General features: G+C 36.7%; 2 protein-coding genes across 4 annotated transcripts; both read left to right on the forward strand.

The window, feature by feature from the left end:
* The first annotated feature begins 865 nt into the window (after positions 1 to 865).
* Positions 866 to 12,387, forward strand: shv (DnaJ homolog shv). Its single transcript, XM_045738067.2, has 8 exons — positions 866 to 1,022; positions 2,141 to 2,335; positions 4,564 to 4,753; positions 6,745 to 6,887; positions 7,176 to 7,325; positions 7,845 to 7,947; positions 8,539 to 8,698; positions 9,997 to 12,387. Exons 1-8 carry the CDS (start codon positions 961 to 963, stop codon positions 10,059 to 10,061), a joined length of 1,068 nt encoding a protein of 355 aa, XP_045594023.1. The 5' UTR covers positions 866 to 960; the 3' UTR covers positions 10,062 to 12,387.
* A 2,033-nt stretch (positions 12,388 to 14,420) lies between these two features.
* On the forward strand, positions 14,421 to 22,636 carry RpL13 (ribosomal protein L13). Of its 3 annotated transcripts, none has more exons than XM_045738063.2 (6): positions 14,421 to 14,573; positions 17,978 to 18,175; positions 18,715 to 18,766; positions 20,277 to 20,450; positions 21,707 to 21,838; positions 22,521 to 22,636. In XM_045738063.2, exons 2-6 carry the CDS (start codon positions 17,985 to 17,987, stop codon positions 22,605 to 22,607), a joined length of 636 nt encoding a protein of 211 aa, XP_045594019.1. In that variant the 5' UTR covers positions 14,421 to 14,573; positions 17,978 to 17,984; the 3' UTR covers positions 22,608 to 22,636. The 3 variants fall into 3 exon arrangements, with proteins under 3 accessions (XP_045594019.1, XP_045594020.1, XP_045594021.1); XM_045738064.2 differs by having other exon boundaries at positions 14,558 to 14,656; XM_045738065.1 differs by lacking the exon at positions 14,421 to 14,573 and adding an exon at positions 14,594 to 14,618.
* The last annotated feature ends 569 nt before the right edge of the window (positions 22,637 to 23,205 follow it).

The following is a 23,205-nucleotide window of genomic DNA, read 5'->3' on the forward strand; positions in this document are numbered from 1 at the left end:
AATTTCAATTTCAATCTATTTAGACTGAAAAATAAACGTTTGGGCAAAACAACTTGCCTTCGTGGCAAGCATTCCGTGAAACGAGGAAAATTCGCATCATTTACTATTTGATATTATTATTAAATACTGCTAATTGTCTTCTTTTCGTGGTATGAAAATGATTAAATAAACTAATTATACTAAACAAACGGCAACTGTAAATAGACTTTTTACATATGTTAACATACTCTGTAATGTATTTCATTATCGTTTTGTTTTAATTATCTTATTTGTAGCTAAATTAATATATTAAATGGGGATTGTCAAGCCCATGTAATTGTATATATGTGTATGGGGATGGCCCATGTAATTGTATATATGCGCATGTAATTGTATATATGTGCATGTGTGCACCTTCCCACAACCCAACCCCTCGTACAGGATGGAGGTGCGTAATTGATGAACTAAAAATAAACGAATTCCAGCTAGAAACAGAGCAGATAACATTTTTTACTAGGAGACATTTAAATTGATGTGTAATGCTCTTTAAATTAATTATACACTAAAAAGAGATTAAACAGCGCTTACGTATAGAGTATTCACATACTTTAATGACCATTTATAGCCTATTGATCGTGAGGAGAAGTGTCTAGTGAGTATTGTATTAGAGGTTATTAATGGAATACATGTGCGGGTGAAGGTACTCAAGATAAGAGTACGTGGCAGCCGGGCGTTGAGCCCCGTCGCCTTGCATGGGGGAACCAAGCTTCCTCCTATCCTCCCATTAACACTTAATTAATTACCCTCTTAACAAACTCATGTCTTTGATTACACAATTTTTCCCCTGAATTTGTCTGTTGTTTCATGTGTGTATTTATAAAGTTAGAGAGGTGTTGGTATACGATAATGTGAGAATGGAGAGGTCGGGAGTGGTGTAGTAAGGAAGCGAGGCCTCAGTGCCGCAGCAGACACACGGTTGGGATGACGCCACGCTGGAGCTGGGGCTTTGGCCTCCTCCTCTGTATCATCGCTTGTGAGGCTGGGTAAGTCACTTCTCGTGGCGTGGAATTGACAAAGGCGATGAAATGATCACCGCAATTCGTAGAATTGAGTAAGACCCTGGAAATGACAGTACACCTGGTTATTTTTGTGGATCAGCTGATTCCCGGTACAGGCGGCTGTCATTTGTGTACCGCATACCTGGCAAGTGTGAGGCCAGGTGTGCGCGTGGTACACATGAGGGAGGTGTGGTAGTTGTGGGTGAAGGTGGTGGGAGTGGGGTAATGTGGGAGTAGTGGGATAATGTGGGAGAGAGAGAGAGAGGCGTGGGGGACCAATCAGCGCGGGCCACATTCCCACGCTCCAGCCTCGCCTCCAACACTTCGTACACACCTTTCGCACACCTCTAGCCCCGTGAATAAAGTTATTTTATTTATTTTTCAGACAAAGTAACACTTGGAAACAGTATTGATGTAAATTTTACTATTATACAACCCCCCTAATCTGTTGTGTGTTTAGTTACACATGCTTATAATAATTGGTTATAAGCAGACATGCCTCTGCTTATGTAAAACTTTACTTATGTAAAACTAAAACTTAGTTTTAAAATATATCTAAAGACCATCAAGGCAACTTGGGGGGGGGGGGGACCTTTGACAAGCAGTCGGCTTCCTGTCCTCGTTAAGGCCACTAGGGTTAGTGGCCCTCGGGTAAAAACAGGTTATTACGTTGTATGTATTGAACAGCATTGCAATATTTTTGCATATGGCCATTAATTGAGGACCATGGTCACAAACGTTTCAAAAAGCACCTATCTAAATTTAAATTCTGTATGTAGTGTTAAGTTATAACACTAAGTTGACATAAGGATAAGACCTCGACAAAGTAATTGTATTGTGGCTTGTTCAGCTTAAATAGGTGAGCCATTAAAGGGTTAAGTATTATATCCTAGTGCGAATGACGGCATATAGTTCACACAATGTGTAAAAGAAAATCTTTTGACTATTGGAGTACAGGTGGCACTCGCAGCAAATTGGGCTGTTGAAGGGCTAAAGCTGTTACTGTATACAATTTTTCTTAACATTTATCATCATAAATATTAATGATAGTACTGTGTCTAATGGGAAATTGTTTTTTTACAATTATAATTTTTTTCTTGCAGGAGAGATTTCTACAAGATCCTTGGAGTACCTCGCAGTGCAAATGTAAATCAAATAAAAAAAGCGTATCGTAAGTTGGCAAAGGAATATCACCCGGACAAGAACAAAGATGACCCCAACGCTGAAGACAAATTTAAAGACTTGGGAGCTGCTTATGAGGTTCTTGTTGATGATGATAAGCGACAAAAGTATGACAGGTATGTAAATTAAACTTAAGGTCTTAGATGCAGCCTGTCAGTTAAAATATAATACCCCAGGTCTGAAGTTAGCAAAATTTAATTTTGTGCAAGAAAGTGCCAGAGGTTGAGAAAAGTTGAAAGGGTTGGAGGAGTGTAGGGAGAGGAGTGGCTTACAGTGGAAACTACAGTATTTTCCAACATAAAATGTACTTACAAGGATATTTTGTGTAAAAAATTTTTTAGTATGCATTAATCATGCATTTATTGAAAGTGAAGTACAAATGGTTTTGTTGGGGAAATGTGGTTGTGTATATTAAGACCATTCATAATGGTGGTGGGCCAGAAATGCACTTTTTTTTTGGCCCACTCTTGGTGGCAAATACTATACAGTAAATACGGTTCTAAAATGTATCCTATCCATTTACAAGGTCTAAAGATGGATAGGTAATATACCAAGAAAAATTTCCATTTCTTCTGGGTATCTTACCTGTCCTAAGCCTAAGTAATCATAGACCTAACATGCACTCTTACGCTTTATTTATCATATACTGTATATGGTATGTACAATAACTGAATTTGTTTCTCGATAAAATATTGTAATCAAGGGAACCGATTTGTTTGGGTGGGGACGAGGACAGGTTGACGAGTTTAGCAGTTACCAGGGAGGATGTTCTTAAACAAATAGTAAAACTCAAACCAAACAAATCCCCAGGGCCGGATGAAGTGTTTGCTAGGGTGCTTAAAGAATGCAAAGAGGAGCTTTGTGACCCACTGTCAACCATATTTAATAAATCAATAGAGTCAGGCAGAGTGCCAGAGTTTTGGAAAGTTGCTAATGTGATACCAGTTTTTAAGAAAGGAGATAGATCACTTGCGTCTAACTATCGACCAATTAGCCTAACGTCTATTGTGGGAAAGTTACTCGAATCTATAATAGCAAATAAAATTCGTCTTCATCTTGAAAAACATAAATTAATAATTGAGTCGCAACATGGTTTTATAAATGGCCGTTCATGTTTAACAAATTTGTTATCTTTTTATTCTAGCATTGTTGAGGCAGTTGATAGTGGTAAGGATTGCGATGTTGTATACCTTGACTTTAGCAAAGCTTTTGATACAGTGCCACATGAAAGACTGATTAAAAAAATAGTCTCATGGTATTGGGGGTGCTATATTAAGCTGGATTAGGGCATGGCTATACCAAAGGAAACAGAGTTAGTATAAATGGAATCAAGTCAGAGTGGGAAAATGTTGTAAGTGGAGTGCCTCAAGGCTCTGTCCTGGGACCTCTGTTGTTTATAATATATATAAATGATTTAGATTCAGGTTTGAGTAGCAACATTTGCAAATTTGCCGATGATACGAAAATCGGTAGGGAAATTAATTCGGAGGAGGACTCACTATCACTTCAAGTTGATCTAGATAGGGTTTTGAAATGGTCAAAGGATTGGCAGATGCAGTTTAATACTGATAAATGTAAAGTTCTGAGGTTAGGTAATGATGATAGAGTTACAAGATACGAGCTAGATGGTGTTGTGATTGCGAAGTCGGATTGCGAAAGGGATCTGGGAGTTATGATTAGTAAGAATTTAAAACAAAAGGATCAATGCATAAATGTTCGTAATAAGGCAAATCGGACACTTGGATTTATTAATCGCAGCGTTAGTAACAAGACACCTGGTGTGGTTCTCAAGCTATATCTTGCTCTAGTTAGGCCCCATTTAGATTATGCAGTTCAGTTTTGGTCGCCATATTATAGAATGGATATAAATTCACTTGAACGTGTCCAGCGTAGGATGACTAAGTTAATTCCCCAAATTAGAAATCTTTCATATGAAGAAAGATTAACAAAGCTTAAGTTGCATTCACTGGAAAGGCGAAGAGTTAGGGGTGACATGATAGAGGTTTACAAGTGGATGAATGGACATACCCGGGGGGATATTAATAGGGTATTAAAAGTATCAACACAGGACAGAACACGAAACAATGGATATAAATTGGATAAGTTTAGATTTAGGAAAGACTTGGGTAAATACTGGTTCAGTAACAGGGTTGTTGATTTGTGGAACCAATTGCCGCGTAACATTGTGGAGGTGGGGTCCCTCGATTGTTTTAAGCACGGGTTGGACAAGTATATGAGTGGGATTGGGTGGTTATAGAATAGGAGCTGCCTCGTATGGGCCAATAGGCCTTCTGCAGTTACCTTTGTTCTTATGTTCTTATGTTCTTATGTTTCTGCTCTTTAGATGTGGTGAAGAATGTGTTGCCAAAGAAGATGGATTTGGAGGCATGGACCCCTTTGCCAGTTTCTTTGGTGATTTTGGTTTTGGATTTGGTGGTGGTCAGCCACGAGAACGAGAAGTGCCCAAAGGTGGAGACGTGACGATGGAAATGGCAGTTACGCTGGAGGAATTGTATGTTGGGAACTTTGTTGAGGTAAATGAGCTTAAAATAGGTCAACCTATGGAAGGTATCAGATTGTTTTTTGTAACAAGATTGTGGTGATAATACTAACTTTCTATTATAAAGTATCTTTTAATGATAAAATATGATTTGATTAAATGCATCATGTATGCATAGTATATCAGAATTGATAAACTCCACTTAAATACTTGTTTCATTTTGTTTTCTAATGGTACTGTATTTACATTGCCTTTCCCTTGTGACCCCATCGATGTGTACAGTACATTGAACAACCATGAGGACATCACATGCCCCTGGTTAACTCAAACATAATTATTCAACACATTTGTTTGTTCTACCATTAACTGAGACTCATTATTTTCTGCATAGCTCTTCACATCATTGAACACTTACTTTTTTGCCTAAGGTGAATCATCACCTACGGCCTGTTGCTCAGCTGTGCTTGCCTATCAGCGACTACATAGGAGTGAGATCTAGTTCTTTATGGTGTTTTCTCCTGACGTGAGAAATGCCATTTTCTCTTTAATTATTTCTCTAGACATTAACATTTTCATTTTTTCAATGCATTCCACTTGCCGGCCACCTGTACATGGAACGAGAAGTTCCTTACATCTCTTCGACTCGGTTGCATGTCGAGCTTCCATTGATGATGTCCTTGTTCTGCCTCTTTAATTTAAATAGGCTTCTTTTGTCCACTTTGCCTATTTTCTAAAAATATTGTATGTACCGTATTTAGCATATTCCCTCTGTTTCTTCTCACTTCTAAGGATGTAAGGGTAAGCTCCCTCAACCTGTCCTCATAGTCCCTCTCATTTCTGGTATTAATCTCATTGCAAACCTCTGACCTTCAAGTTTCTGTTCTCAAGGTGTTGGTTCTATGCTGGTGCTGCATTCTCACATAAGTGTCTTGCATAGGCAGTGTGTATGGACTTAGAAAGCCTCCTTGTTTAGATTCTTAAATGACATTTTGTTTGCTAACTTCCCATATGCTGTTGATGTTATCCTGTTCACGCGAGCTTCTGATGTTAGTTTTAGGATTGTCTAATCCCAGGTCTTTCTGTTACTGTTACTTGTAACTGCCTTATCCTTATGGTGTAGTTAAATATAGGTCTTCTATCTCCATTGTCATTTCTCATTATATAACACTTACTTGGATTGAATTCCAGCAGCCATTTTTCTGCTCACTCCTGAAGTTTATGGTCTTCTTGCAGCACCCTGCAGTCGCGTTAAGTTCTTACCCTCATTAACTGTGCATCATTTATAAACATCGACATGTATGAGCTATGGGTCTCAATGGGGTCATTTACATCAAATTAAAATGAACAATGGTCCTAGGACACCGCTTTCCACTCTTCTCCAGCCTGACATATCCTCATTGTTTCCTCAAGTTCCTCTCCTCAAGTACTCCTGTACACAGTCCAGTGCCTTTCCTGTTATCCCTGCTTCTCTCCATCTTGCATATTTTTTTTGCGAGGAACTATCAAAATCTTTTTAGCAGATTAGGATGTTGCAATGTACCCATCCTTTCTTTTATTTTAGTGACCTTGTCATAGAATTCAGTCAAGTTTAAGCATGATTAAAATTTACTCTCCCAAAATGTTCTACAATTCTTCTGATGACACGTTTTAGAATCTTGCATGGAATGCATATTTAATAAATAGCTCAGTGCTTCACATCTCCCCATTTCTTGAATAGTGGGGGCTGTGTATATTCATAAATTTTTTGACTGTGATAAGGAAATTAGCATTTTATTGGTATTCTGTAGGTGGAAAAGGAAATATTTATTAATATAAATTTAATAAAAAGCAAACATTATTTTACCTGCATTTCTACCCTGAGGAGGAAAATGTTTCAGTATGTGCTGCAGTCAAGGATTTCAGAAATGTCCAGCAGTAATGTCTTAGATATGGTTAACAGACTAATTTTGATTTAGGAAAAGGTTTCAGTGCTGTAGTAAATTTTGTTCTTGTTAAGAGTAAATTTTGGTGTATCGGTCTTTTCAGATGGTACGTAATAAACCAGTAGCTAGATCAGCAACGGGCACACGCCGGTGTAACTGTCGTCAAGAGATGGTTACTAGACAGTTGGGTCCTGGGCGGTTTCAAATGACGCAACAGCAAGTGTGTGATGAATGCCCAAATGTAAAGTACGTGACTATTATTTTAGCGTATGCTGTATGTCCTATTTTAACAATTATTTTGGTGATAATCATGGTAACTCAACTTTAACTGATAATAAGAAAAACTTCTTCAAATTTACCACACTTTTCAAGCTAGCTGATACAAAAGTTTATTTGTAGGATTATTAGGGTTTGCATTTAGTTAATATTTGAGGAATACTCTTAAATTAATGTGTAGCAGCACATTTTGTGGTAAGTGGGGGAACTGTTAAAAAGATTTGTTATTTATGGTAATCGTGTGTTTATTTTTTCCAGGTTAGTGAATGAAGAGAGAACTTTAGAGTTTGAAATTGAACCTGGAATGGTAGATGGACAAGAACATCGGTTTATTGGTGAAGGTGAACCTCATATTGATGGTGACCCTGGTGATCTTATCATTCGCATTAAGACAGTTCCACATGAAAAGTTAGTAATACACAAATTTTTATGTAAATGGTATTCATATGTTTGTATTTTATTTTTTATTGGATTCTTTGTCTTAAGAACCACTCCTGTTTGGGTAACTGTTAAAAAAAGTTACGATATTTATTGCTTAAGGTCAGCTTTCATCACATTAAGCTAAGTAACAAGTGACAAAACACCGAAGGAGGACCATAGGAAAGTCAACGTAAAAAAAAAATAAAAAAGCTTAATGTGAGGCACGTCTAACAAGTGTCATGTAGAATTAGCCCAGTTCAGGCTCTGCAGCAGTAATTTGTAATGTACAGATAAAAAGAATAATAAGCCTTTTCCTCTACTGTAGTACTTCCATGGATGATTAATATCAGCTTCTGTCTTACATTTTTTTACAAAATTAATTTCTAAGTAAAAGCCATTTTTTATTTGATCAAAAAAAGTAATGTAGTGATTTGCACTAGTCATTTAATGTATTTACTAGGCTTTGTGCTTACTTAGTTTTAATTTATATATTGTGCTTATTTGCAGATTTGAGCGTCGAGGTGACGATCTGTACACGAATGTTACTTTGTCCCTTCAAGAGGCTCTTTTAGGATTTGAACTTAATATTCCACATCTTGATAATCATATGGTGAGCAAAACTACTCAATATTAGAGGAAATATAAATAAAAGAAGGATTAATTGCACAATATTTTTAATGAGTAATAATAAAGTTTAGTTTAAGCTTATTACTTCCATTGGGTATTCCCACATGCCTTTTATCTGTATTCTGTTTCAAGAGTTTCCTTTACTCTTCTAACTCGGCTGGAGGCCACACATGTCTGGTGTTAAGTTGGTCTGTAATGCTGTTGCTTTCAGCGGTCTGCAGCCGCTGAAAGCTATATGAATGCACAACTTGCACACATCAGATACTGATTTTACACATCTGATCCCTTTCTTATGCATTCTTTTTATGTGACATTAATATTAGTTGTAGAAGTGAAACTGTCAGAGCCATGTTTGAGTTAAAATAGTTTGAGATTTTCTCTAAGCTTATGATTCCCTGCCTTAATGGAGATGGGGTGATGAGTTTGAGATGGCAAGCACTTATTATCATCATTATTATTAGTTTCCCACTTTCTTTGAGTGGGAGAAGGCATTATCCTTCAAAGTGGTTGTTTGAATTGAATTTTCCTAATCTTTCCCTATCTACTAGTAAACACTAATTTAATTGTATTTTAGGTTCACATTGTACGAGAGAAACCAACGTGGCCTGGAGCTCGAATTCGTAAGAAGGGAGAAGGTATGCCAAATTATGAAAATAATAATCTATATGGCATTCTCTACATTACATTTGATGTGGAATTTCCAAAGAATGAATTTAATGCAGAAGAAAAAGAGGGTAAGCTAATTTATTCGTGTTTTAAATTATTAATTTTGTATACTTGTTTGCAGTAGTGCTGTGGGCCTTAGATATGTAGTACTGTACTTTGTAACACTACAGTGAAGAAAAATCCAATGGATACATTTTCTCGGTTGATGGTTCGTAGTCTTCAGTTATTCACTGAAGTATCACTTAATGTGATACTTCAGTGTGATCTACTTGAATATCTACTTGATATTGTGATCTACTTGAATATCACCATCTTCAGTTTGCTTTCTTAATAAATTTGGTTTTCCCGTATCTATGCACAATATTGCAAAAATTGCAAATTGAGCAATTGCAAAATTGCATGTTCTTCATGCTTTAAATCCAAGTTGACCTTGGTTGTGATGGTCAGTGCTCTTCATAAAACTGGAGATTTGCTTCCTGACCACACTTTAAAAAAAAAAAGTGTAATGTTAGTGTAACTGGTCTACCACTTTTAGCCGCAGCTTTGGTTCTCTTGTGTAGTGGAACTGTCTCTGCCAGTTTAAGTACTTCTATTATCTCCCCAGTATTCAAACTTTTCTCCAAACTACACTGAGCACTTGTATTACTGATACTGAACTTTACATCCTGTCATATATGTGGAATTCCATAAACCTGGACCCAGGGCTGAGTACATGGGCATGTTGTCAATTTCCCCTTCATTTTTTAGATAATTGGAAATGAGTGGAATTGAGTAAGAGTTACAGATGGGTAAAAGACAAGGAAGAAAGTAGTGTGCATGTTAATGGAAAAAGTGGTATGAGGGTAAGGAATAACTTTGTATTGCAGCTTAAACTGATTGTGTGATATTTAAGTTTGAAAGAGTAAGTGGCAATTGTGCTGGCATATGCACTGTGATTTTCCAGTCTTGAAGAATAGTGTGATATCTATGGGTTGCAGAATACTTAGAAATTCTAATGTATAGAAGATTTCATGTGATGGCAAGACACCCAGAATTGCAGAAAGGGTGTTAGTGGTTACATACTGGAAACTTTTCTCCCACAACATTTCTATACAATGGCGAGTCTTGCTGATTGAAAGTGCCACAAAACTCATAGCCTGAGCATTTTGTCAGCTTAATCATTACAGTTCCATCCATGCATCTATGTATGCTTGCTATATAGTCATAATGGCTTGCAACTTACTTATTCTTGTACAGAAAATATCATAAAATATTTGGGGGCTATGTATTAACAAATTCTATCATGAATTGTCAATTGTTTTGATAACTATTTGTAGTGTATGTTGTAGTGTGCAACTTTCATTAATAACTTATTCTTTTTTTTCAGCTCTCAAGAAGATTTTTAAACAAGATTCCATAGGAAAAGTCTACAATGGATTAAGGGGCTACTGATATACATTAAACTAGAGGTTTTGTACAGATTGTTATATTTGTGTGTGGATTTATTAATGTGATTGAGAATGTATGGTCACTTTAGTCTTATAGGACAGTGTTTCTTTTGCAGAAGTTAAAAAAAGGGGGAAATATTTCCAAATTGTTTTGGAAAAATAACTTGCCATTGTGAATGTTGAAGCTGCCATACACAATACAAAGTTCTTGTACAGCAGATCCTACTCTGAATGTGTGTGTTCTTCATTTTCAGTCTTGGGTGCATGTTTAAAAAAGGAGTACTTGACAACGATTTTCATGAATGTGTGTAAAACTAGTACTGTATATCTTTGGTATGGATTTCTTTTTACCTCATAATTCTTGACCCTTTATAAAACATTTTTGGAAACTATAAAATACATGGTTAAATGAAATTACATTGTTTCATTTTACTATGTACTTTTGTAGGGAGTGTTGGTAAAGTTCTTCTCATTAAGAATTGTAGGTTATATTAGTTATCTTGACAAATTGTCACAAGTTAGTTACTTGAAACGGTCTCTTGTTTTATGACAAGCGACACCTGGTAATTAAGTGGGGAATAAAATTTGCCACAGGTCGTGTATTGAATAATTTAAATGTATGGCAGACAACTTGTCCTTGGTTAATATTAAGATTAACTCTTGGGAGAAACTGATAGAATACAGTACATTCTGAGCTTTGTGTGGGTGATGCATTACAGCCTTGCACTTGTGCTCTTCGTCCGAGATTTTAATGTCTGGCAGTTTTTGTCAGTTTGCTCTTCCTCCACTCATTTCTCTTGCCTTCTCTCGCACATTACCACTGCCTTTTTTTCTCTCTCTCTCCACCGCCCTCACATGTTACCACCCTCTCACGTTAACACCCCTTTTTCTCCACCCAAATATTACCCACCACTCCTCATACATTATACCTCTCCATAACATTACTAGCCTTTTACACCCCAACCCTAACATTACCACACTGACTGGAGGGTAGAGCGACGATCTCACTTCGTGCAGGTTGCACACCATTCTTTCCCAAATCCTTATCCTGATCCCTTCCAAGTGCTCTATAGCTTGCAACTAATGCAACTTAATGGCTTGCAACTTTCTTCTTTTCCCACTTCTTTATCCCCCACCTGAAAATTAGCACCCTCTTTTTCCTTACAACCTTTCACCTTGCCACCTCTTTCACCTATTGTCTTGCAACACAACTTTAACATGGTGTGTGATGGTCATGTATATGAGAATGTGTTGTGTGGCTGTTGGGGGGGGGGGTTCTTTGTCACTCGGCCACAATTATGTAATGGTGATACTATATATTGTACTGGAATAGCATTGTTACTCAGGTTTATGTATCTTCATGTATCTATTTATACTTAAAGCCATCTTGAGAATTGAAGCAAATAAAAACACAGGATAGTTTTCTTTTTTCTACAGTACAGCCTTTTTGTGAATACTTCATGAAGTCAACATTCAAATAAAATTCTCCAAATAGGCAGTATTACTTTTCATAGTCAAGCTCGTTCTGTGATATTTTATTTGCAAATGAGTTATGTATGCTGTTTTCTGTGTAATCCAGAATACACTGGTTACTCTATTTAATCATGGCTTAGCTTTGAGGAATGTGGAAAACCCATTGCTGGAGGCAAAGCCATGGTCCATACAATGACACAAGAACTTATAAAGCCAGGTAGAATTGGCTCTTATTGTTTGCTTGGATTGTGTGTGGGTGTATGATGCATTACTAGGTGTCACACAACATTGGCACTGGTGGTCAAGTAAGTGACTCATGGGAGAGATTAATAATTAGTAGTTATGTCATTCAAACACAATAATGCAATGGAAAGGTTCATTATGAAGTCAAGTGGGATTGAATGTGGTTAGGGAAAATTGTGGTATTATAATACTCGTAAAGTCTCTTGGTTTAGGACTTTATTCACATGCACCAATATTCTTAGTAAGGTCAGCATAGCACCTAGAAAATTTAACACGTACATCAGTTAAGCATAATACTTAGGGCTGTATACACATTCTTTCAGAAAAATAAAAATGTATTTGACAAAGTGGTTAAAGCAACTGCTTCTAATGCTTTATCAAGATCTTGGTTATATTTCTGATGATTAAGAACTGTGTGTTTGTTTAAATATTGTGAAATTTTGTGATAACAAATTTCACCAAAAATTCCCAGATATATGAATGTGTAGTGAAAATGTTTTGTCTGTGTAAGCAGTATTTGTCAGCATTTCTACATGCTCACTTTGAGACCAATGAGTGAATGTTGAAGATTTGTGTGGTGTGATTAATAAATCTAAATAAAATATAATGGTTCATCTGATTTTTCATTTGCATTTCTAATTTCTTAAAGGGTCAATATATTGAAACCACTAGTAATATAAAGTATAGTACTAATGTGTGCATTTAATTGTAATGATTCCTGGTAAAATATCCTCGAGAAAGTTCACAAAGGTTACACATTTATGTAAATATTGTCAACACTAACGTTACACTTGGTGCAAGGGAAGGTTAGGGTGAGTAGATAGAGGGAAAGCAGGTGGATACAGTACATGTATATGATTCCTAACTGTCCTTTAAGAGTTGAATGCGTATTGATAAAATTCTTTGACTTTTGATATTGATAGACTTTATATAAAATTATATAGATTGTTTATCGTAGTAGTGGAAAAGTGGTGGTTAGGGTTGCAAAAATTAATAAGAGGAAGGATTTATAAGTTAGGTTCTGTGAAGCTAAGTGGAGTGATAGATATTTCATTAGGATTTGATACATAATAATTAGATAATTCCTTGTCTGTTTTGTATTGACTAAGGCTACATTATTGTAATTTAAAGGCTGTTTCACAAGGCCCTATTTTCTGCATAAAGGTTAAAATTTGGTTAAACTCTAAAAGAGACATTAGATACCTATTTTGTGTGTGTGGTGTTATTAGACTGCTGAGTTTTACTGCAGCCTTCCAAAAGGTTTGATGTCGGGATTTATATTACAGTACTGAATAGGATTTTAACTCAAAATTGTCTGCTAAAATAAGTTTGGGAAATCTGGCCTATTCATCATTCCAAATGTTTGCTATCAATGAAGGTATGCAAACAATTTTTCATAAACAGGGCCTCTGCAACATGCACTGTCCCATGTTAACTAAAATTACCACCAAAAAACATACCGATCCTTCAATTAACAAAATGCATGAATGAGAAATATAGAATAGCTATTTCCTCCAAAAATGTTAGAGGTACTTTGCAACAATAACTAAAGCAAACACTGAACTGTACTATGAAAATACTTAAAACTACGATGAGCTGGAATACCTAATCCTACTACATACTGAAATGTTTTATCAACCATTGTATTACAATAGATCACTAGAATTCTGAGCCTAGCCTAATATCCTCAGGAAAGCAAAAATAACCCTAGGCCATAAAAAGTAGTGATCTCACTGACATTAACAACTTCTGACCAACATTAAACTCACCCAGATTACTTAAAATATTTGAGAAACTGATGTACAAGTAGCTTTACTCCCATGTAGCTAAACATAAAAATTCTTGAAATACAATACTTCACTGTTCATCACCAGACACCTAAAAAGCACCAATGGTCCTATAATATATATACTTAATACACGTGGTTCTTGACAAAAATGAGTATCCAATATGACTACAGTACTTGCAGACCTTTGAAAGGCCTTTTGACACTTGAAAATAATAACTTAAAACTAGATCACTGTGGATTTGGGTTGCTCTTTTCAATACATACAATCAAACGCCAGTGACAGGTTTGTGCGAAGGCTTTCCACAGCTTGGATGATGCCGTGCCACAGCCTTCAGAACTATAAGCCTTAATATACAGTACAAACACTCTGGTTACACTTAAAATGGCCCTACAGTGGCACTTTGAAACCAAATACATTAGTTTACCACGTGTATACTTTTTTACTATTAACAAATATTAAGCTTAGGTATACTGTACAGAGTATATTGCTACTCAATACTATGAAGCATTACAAAATATTGCTGAACAGTGCCTGAAAATATATATATATAATAAATGTTGCCTGGTAAATAAGGGCGAACAGATAAATATTGGTGCCCAGTCAATCTTCCTTGGCAAGGGCCCGAACTCCATCGAAATCCCTGTGCCGTACTATATGACTGCAATAAATATTATGTACTCTATTTTTCGTACATCTTATACATATTGCATAATTATGTATTATCATATAAATTTGATAATCGGTATTATATGAATTTAATATTGTTTACCATGAAAAGTTCAATTTTCAATAATATATTTTAAACCACCAATCTGCCAAAATTAGTGAGTTTACCGCACATAAATTTCATTTTGTGAAAAAAATATTGCATAATTGATTTAAAAGTGTCAAAAGAAAGAGATATAACGAAAATAGAGAAATAATATGTTAAAGAAATAAGAACCAAGAATCAATCTCTGGAGTTTGTTTTGGGCGAGAAGCTCCTTTCCTGTTGTCGTGGAGCCGTGAGGGTTAGTGCTGAGGAATGTTTGTGTGAAGCCTTCTCCTAGTGTCACGTGAGGCCCCAGATAGCTTGAGTTTGGACTACCGCAAGGTGCGAGGACTGGTTGAGTAGTTAGCACCCTGGTTGTTGGGCAGGATGTGCAGATGGGACAGATAATTGTTGGTAAAAATGAGCCGCCGTGGTTGTGTTGTTGACAACATCTGCGGTGCACGCCGCTAAGGGCCGTCTGGTTGTGTAGTATTTACCCGACTTGAGTTATATTTATCTTCTGCAGACAAATGCCCTAAACTGTGTGGGTACCGTATAAGGAACATTGCAAAGATATGTGCATGTGCTTTTCGTGCACAGGTAGTTAGGCCCCCCCCCCCCAAAAAAAAAAAGTTATTTTAATGTTTTCATATATGTAACGCACCTAAATCTGCTTAGATTATTACTTGGGTTAGGCTAGATTAGATTATTAATGTCTAAATTAATCGACGTGAAAATGTTTTGTTGGTAGTGGGTATGGTGAAGTGTAGTATGGTATGAAGTGTAGTACCCACCAGGTGTCTCTGAGGCAGACTAATGAGTGATGTCTCGCCTCGTGTAGTGTAAAACAACAAATATATTTTGATGGACACACCAAGAGTAGATTCTGTGAGTTGTATATACCCCTACCCCAGCCCGGGGACAAGTTACAGGATTTGTTATAGTAGTGATCTACAGTGACATCATTTTTGGTTATTTTTTTTTAACCCTATGTAAATTGCAAGAAATATAATCATTTTCTAATTGTTAAAACTATATATGGTTAGGTTTCTCTGGGTTTCAACATTTTTTCAAATCATTTGGAAATAAAGCCAAAGCATGTAATGTAGTGAGGAAAGTGTGGCTCGCAGATGTGAGATGACCGGCTCTACCCAGAGGGGGTTGTGGGGGTTGTTTTACTACCCGAGCCCGGCCTGGGGTTGGGCTCGACTTGCGAAAATGATTGAATCCCAGATACAGTACTTGTGCAGCTCGTGCAGACCATCTTGAGATGATTTTGATTTGATTGAAATGATTGGATCATGGATCCATTAGTAATAAACACCTTGTGTTAATCTTGCCCTGTATCTTGCTCTTGTCAGGCCCAATTTAGTTTATACAGTTTTGAGTTTTGGGCACCATACTATAGAAATGTGAATTCACAAGAACTTGTCCAGCAAGGGACATAAGGACATAAGGACAAAGGTAACTGCAGAAGGCCTATTGGCCCATACGAGGCAGCTCCTATTCTATAACCACCCAATCCCACACATATACTTGTCCAACCCGTGCTTGAAACAATCGAGGGACCCCACCTCCACAATGTTACGCGGCAATTGGTTCCACAAATCAACAACCCTGTTACTGAACCAGTATTTACCCAAGTCTTTCCTAAATCTAAACTTATCCAATTTATATCCATTGTTTCGTGTTCTGTCCTGTGTTGATACTTTTAATACCCTATTAATATCCCCCCGGTTATGTCCATTCATCCACTTGTAAACCTCTATCATGTCACCCCTAACTCTTCGCCTTTCCAGTGAATGCAACTTAAGCTTTGTTAATCTTTCTTCATATGAAAGATTTCTAATTTGGGGAATTAACTTAGTCATCCTACGCTGGACACGTTCAAGTGAATTTATATCCATTCTATAATATGGCGACCAAAACTGAACTGCATAATCTAAATGGGGCCTAACTAGAGCAAGATATAGCTTGAGAACCACACCAGGTGTCTTGTTACTAACGCTGCGATTAATAAATCCAAGTGTCCGATTTGCCTTATTACGAACATTTATGCATTGATCCTTTTGTTTTAAATTCTTACTAATCATAACTCCCAGATCCCTTTCGCAATCCGACTTCGCAATCACAACACCATCTAGCTCGTATCTTGTAACTCTATCATCATTACCTAACCTCAGAACTTTACATTTATCAGCATTAAACTGCATCTGCCAATCCTTTGACCATTTCAAAACCCTACGAAAAAGTTAATCCCACAAATTAGAAACCTTTAATACGAAGAGAGATTGAGAAAGCTTAATTTACATTTTCTAGAAAGGTGAAGCATTAGGGCTAACATGACTGAGGTGTACAGGAGTGTACAATACCCTTACGGCCCAAGTGGTTGGGGCCCCCATTCCTTCCCTCCGTCCCATCCTAAATTGTTATCCTGATCTCCCAGTGCTATGTAGTTGTAATGGCTTGCTTTCCCCCCTGATAGTTCCCTTCCCTATTCCACGACACAATGCATTATAATTTATTGTTTATTGAACAATAGTTATTGATGTACTAGTACTGCCTATGTCACATTATTGACAAGATTTTCAAACAAACATAAGAATCGAGGAAACTACAGAAAGCATATTGGCCCATACGAGGGAAACCTAACATAACAAAGCCTAACTTGACTCTTTATGTATGGTTATGACAAACTGAAGGTGCACTTTGTTGAACAGTTCTATGTGATTTGACCATAGCCCATCTATGTATGCCTCAAGGTTCACTTGTTTGCCTGTTATCATGTAGACAGATTGTTCAACACTTAATTAGCCTGTATATCTAAATAGTGTAATGTGGTTCAATAAATTGCCCAGTCACAAAAGCTTCCTTAAATTTCATAAGAGGTAATCTTGACATTTTCTTGCTGTAATGTTAGTACTGAATGTTGAACAAAAAAAAAAAAGTTTAATTTTTTTAATATATACTGTATAAGAGTTCTTGCATTCTTGTAAATCTACTTGCACGCATAGCATTTTGGGCAGGTTCTTGACCTTAATTTTCCCCGGAATACAACCCGCCAAATCGTTTAACAACCGGGTACCTATTTACTGCTGGGCGAACAGAGGTTTCAGTCAAGGATTGATATTCAGTCAGTCGTCCCCAGCCAAGATACAAACCCAGGCCAAATGGCTTGTGAGGCAGGTGTTTTACCTCTGCCACGGGGACTGCTAAGAAATACTGTACAATGAAATTAGACTGAAATTGGTGATGGGCGATTGCCATGAAAGTTCACAAGACTCGAATCTTTAACTTTATTGCCATTACCAACCACCATCTATGGTGTTGTAAAATGCTCTATCTCCAAGTAAATTAGTTTTTCGTGTTTTACATTTGGTACCACATCATAGGATGCACATACTGTATTAGGTTTTCTCTAATTAAATTACGTCATTTAACCCTAATACCAATCACATTGTGTATATATACAATTGAGGGTGCCGTGCACGATTTAAATGTCCCGCAGCTACACAGGGATTGCATCAGCTTCCTCAGGGCTCTAGTATCTTTTCTGGAGTTTACAATTAAAGTATAACCTCAGGTTCTGCCTATTTCTAGTGTGCTTGTATATATTTCTCAAATTGTTACATATTTTGTAATGCTAACTAAATTGTATTTCAGATTAGCCATGGCTCCTAAGAGAAACAATATTGTCCCAAATTGCCATTTCCATAAAGATTGGCAGCGTTATGTGCGTACATGGTTCAACCAACCTGCCCGTAAGCAACGCCGCCGCAACAAGAGGCAGGCTAAGTCACGTTGTGTCGCACCACGTCCTCTCGGCAGGCTAAGGCCTGTTGTTCGTTGCCCAACCTTCAAGTAGGTTATTTTCGTTTTAATTTATTTTGATCACGAGTGAGCTTTTTGAATAATGCATTTTCAATTTTGTGCGTTTTACTTTGTATATTGTATTTATAATTACTGTAATTATTACTGTATTAAAAGATAGCCATCTCAAAAAGCTGGGAACCACTGGTCTCGCATGAATGTAGCACATTGGACAGCTGACTGTACTGTTATGAATTTCTTTAGCATAAATTCTGCCATGTATATATTACAGAAATATACAACTATTAACATTAGACTACACTGCCCAAAACGAATGGAAACTTAATTCTACAGTGATGCAAGATCAGTTTCAAGTAATGCAGCTAGGTGTTCCCAATATATTGAAAGAAAAGCTGTTGAGAGTAATAAAAATAGCATGACAAAACCATACAGTATTTACTGTGAGGATGCTAATTACAATTGGTAACATTGTATTACAAATCTTTTTCTCCTAATGGCTTTTTTTTTTTTTTTTTTTTAAAGTCTGGGAAAAATCTGCTGTAAATGTTATACATTTTATTTAATTTCAGGTACAACACAAAGCAGCGATTGGGAAAGGGTTTTACTTTGGAAGAACTGAGGGTGAGTTCAAAAATAGATTTGTTCAATTGAACAAATGTACTTGTATTGGTGGTAATTAATACCCAGTGGGCAAAACATGCTTGAGTAATGTGGAATCTGCATTATCATCGTTGAACCAGCATCGTTTGCCCACTGGGTACTTTGGCATTACAGTAGTTTATAGAATTAAGAAATTGTTTAGCTCGGTGTCTATTGTAATATGAAAGTACAATCTCTGAAATGAGACTTGCATACAGTGTGTGGTAAATTTTGTCACATTTGTGTTGTTTGTGCTATCTCTGGGTGCTAACATCTACCTCTGCAATATGCACAGTGGTCTTGGCCCCATATTTTCTATTGCTTTTGTTAATGCTTTTGGCAATTTCCCTCTTATGTAACAGCCTATGTCAGTTTATTCATTATAAACATAAGGTCAACATGGATTATGCCAGTTTACATGTTTCAATACAGAAATGGGTAATTTGATTGGGCAAGTGATAGTGCAAGAGCCTGAACTTTTATCTATATTCTTTCTTCCCTGGGCAGAGTTTGGCTTCAAGCATTGTATCAGTTTTTTTACCTGTTCTACCGTTCCTAGTTCCGCTTCTTCTGCCGCTCCTGGTTCCTCTAGTTTTGCTTGTTCTGCTGCTCCTGGTTCCTCCAATTCTGCCTTTTCTGCTCTTGGGACTGGTGGGTACTGACCCCACTTGCCCTTTGTTGGCTCTTACCTCTCCAGCTTCCCCTTTTAAGTTTTTCAGGGTTCACTTGCATTGCACCATCCTCCCCAATCATTGTGTCAAAAAATGCCTCATCTCTGGGTTGGGGCTTTGTGACCAGTACTCGCCAGACTGCCCTGGGGATGGTGATTAGGTCTGCTCCTTAAGGTATACAGCATGTTGTGCAAGTTTGTAGCTCTGGCATACCTTAAGATTGAGAAGGGTGCTTGGCTTCTTGGGGTTTGGTTCTTTGTGTGGGTCACTTATGGGGTTATCTTGAGATGATTTCGGGGCTTTTAGTGTCCCCGCGGCCCGGCGGGGGCGTCTGTTGGGGTGTCTCCAACATTGTCATGGATGGGTTATGTTGCTTCTGTCCCATTTCAATAGTGGACTGCCAGTGATGCTTCCTTCTGTTGACTCTGAAGTGTTCAGTCACCCTGAGGTGGATCTTGTCACATCAGTGTGGAACCTGTGCCTTTCCTCGTACGGGGCAGTTTACCAATCGAGAAACACTCGCAGGGGATGCCTGTAACAAGATGCCTTTTGTTTGGACTGGTTGAGGTGGAGATACATTTACCCTTTTTCCCAGTTCAGTTTCATTACATTCAATACTGTTTTTATTTTCAATTGTGCACATAGCTGGTAGTTGCTTGGAACAATTGCACTCGGTTGGTGAATCAGGTTACCAGCCAGCTATCCATCCAGGGAACTAGTAAAGTCCTAGAACCTACAAAATTGGCTGTATCAAACCATGTTAAATTTTTTACTAAATGTTTTCTAGTTGTAACTTTCTGATGATCCGTATTGTACTTCAGGCTGCTGGACTTGCCAAGAAGTATGCCCATACTATTGGCATATCTGTAGACTACCGCCGTACCAACAAATCCATGGAGTCCCTACAACTGAATGTTCAGCGCCTTAAGGAATACAAGAGCAAACTCATTCTATTCCCCTTGAAGGCCAGCAAACCTAAGAAGACTGACTCATCGGTATGTTTCTAATCCAATTAAAATGTCTATGGTGTATGTATTTTTTCACTGGTTTAAGGGGCCCGTTGACGGTGCACCAAAAATAATCTCCCACTCAATTTTTTTGTGAATAATACAGTATCTTCATGGTAAATGCAATGACATTTCCTAATGGATCACCAACATATGAACAGAAGAATAATTAGAAAAAAATTCACAATTTTAAATTAGCTTTAACAATATTAAAATGTCATTGATTGTTATTTTATTCATTATGGTCTCAGAATGACATAATGTTCATGTTCCTCGCCTCAAAATATTGTAAAGTTTACTGAAACTTTTTTCAATCCAAATTTGTGCAAAAGTTAAACGCAAAAAAAATTTATAATGCTTAACGTTAAGCTTTATGACTAAACGGAGTTGAGGACACCTTAGAACTAAGACCTTTGCACATACTATACGTGAAAATGGTGAGAATAAGTCTGAAACTGAATTTTTGACGGTGTCTCAAAGTTGAAATTGGAATTTCAGGCAATTGGAATTTCAATACTGTAAATAGGTGGCGTTATTGTTATCGTTATCATCAGTATTGGTTGCCACCTGTCACACACGCATTTATTTTTTTAAAAATTGTAAAAAGTTAATTTCTTTAATTAATTTATAGTTAATTTTAACATTGGAATGAAATTTTCACAACATTGATGTCAAATAATGGAACATTTGTATACAAATTTTCACTACTTCACATTTGGAAAAATACTCCTCAGTCCCCGGGGCCCCTTAAGACAAACATTTGTTTAGCAAGTATCCAACCAATGGTGGTGAGTGGTGGAGAACTTTACATTGCAATTAATTTGTGATAAGTGACTTGTATCTATAGCTTGGGTTGACTTTATGCTTAAAACTTACTCGTGTATAACAGTGAAGGGGAGGCGTTTATTTGTTTGTGGGGGGGGCATTTCATTACCTGTATTGAATAGTTTATGCAGTAAGTTTCTCACATTAATAATTTCAAAGAGAAAATGTATTGTTAACAGGCATTGTTCTAAATGATATCACCCTTCACACAAAATTGAATATACAGTAGTTTTATCTATTCTTCCTTAATTTTTCTTGCCAACAATTTATGCATCTTATTTTTTTTGTTGCTCACTAATTTGAAAATGGAAATTGTTATTACAAAAAAATGCGCATCACGTTATTCATTACCAGCTGGAATTTTTTTCACTCAAATGGATAAAGAGTTTTAATTTAACCTTAACTTCTTTATTTTACAGCCTCAAGAGTTGGCATTGGCACAACAATTGGTGGGTGAGGTTATGCCTTACATCCAAAGAGCAAAGAGAGAGAAGGCCAAGAGAATTACCAAGAAGGAGAGGAACTATGGCTGCTTTAATGCACTCCGAAGGGTAAGATTTTGCATTGTAATATTACCTGGTACTGTAGTTAATTTAGTCTGGTGATAACTATGTGATGTTATAGTAATTAATATTATAATTGATAACTTGATTGGTAACTTTGATGTTGGCAGAAGCCGACAAGCCCACATATTCTATTACAATCTGGTTGTTCTCTTCATATTGGGCAATTTGATAAAGGTATTTTAAAAAGAAATTTATTTGGTAAATTTTGCATAAATTTTCAAGCTTGGAAATTTATAACTGAAAATTAGGCTCTAAATTAGAAATGAATTGTCCAGTCTAGAGAACAACCAACATGGCATATAATATTTAACAATAATAAGAATTGCTTTGAAACTGTAGCCTGTATATTGATTTGAAATTGGGAAAACTCGCTCGAGTGAATATTAAACATTGCACCGCCAGATGCAAAGGTAGATATTGGCCCATTCTTGCCAAACTGTACATGTTTCTTGAATCTGATATGTCCACTACTGTGGTGGAAGTTTCAACCAAGTCACTTTGAAACAGTGGAGAACAAATTTAAAGGGGGGAAAATATCCATAGATTTGCCTAAATTATTCAGATTGGTCCTGTACTTTTGAGTGTAGTAGTTGGCTAGTTGGCTATCACAGATTGTTTTTACTGCGATTGTTGAACAAGTTGTTGCATAGCATTTTTATCCTTGCAGGAGCGTTCTATTGCTCGTAACTGGGGTCTGCGTGCCAAGAAGGCGAAGGAGGCAGCAGAAGATGCTGCAGTCACTGGCAAGAAGTAAAATATTTACAGTAAAAGAGTGAAAAAAAATTCTTGTATCCTTGTCCTTTTAAATTGCAGTTGGTATTAATTCTATTTATAGAGCGTGCATTCAATCACTTTGGAAAGGCTTCATTGTAGTGGGCATTAAATTAAGTACAGAAAGTTTTATTTTTGGGCTATGAGTTCTGCAGTGTGGTATCCCTTGCTGGATTCACTTGTTCAAAAGTATGAACACATTTACTGTGCAATACTGATGTGTTAAAATTACCAAAGATTACTTTTACAAAAAATGCAATTGTACAGTACTGAATATTTTTAACTAAAATATTTCTCATTTAAATTTTTTAAGTAAATTCAATAATGCATACAGTATAAAACTTAATTTATAATTTTAGTAACTAAAGTACTGTACAGAATTTGTTTTGGCATAACCTGTGTACAAATATAATTGTTAAATTGAATTAGAGTTCTACCAGTAGATTCTTCCACTGGAATATTGTTTAAAAATTAAGAATTTGCTGTCTGTGCTGGAAGTTTTAGCCTGTTCACTACACAATTATACAGTAGTGCAAACAATTCTGACTAGTTCAGAATCGAATATAACTGTTGCCACAAGT

Source organism: Procambarus clarkii, chromosome 20, assembly GCF_040958095.1.
Source record: "Procambarus clarkii isolate CNS0578487 chromosome 20, FALCON_Pclarkii_2.0, whole genome shotgun sequence".
NCBI lineage: Eukaryota > Metazoa > Arthropoda > Malacostraca > Decapoda > Cambaridae > Procambarus > Procambarus clarkii.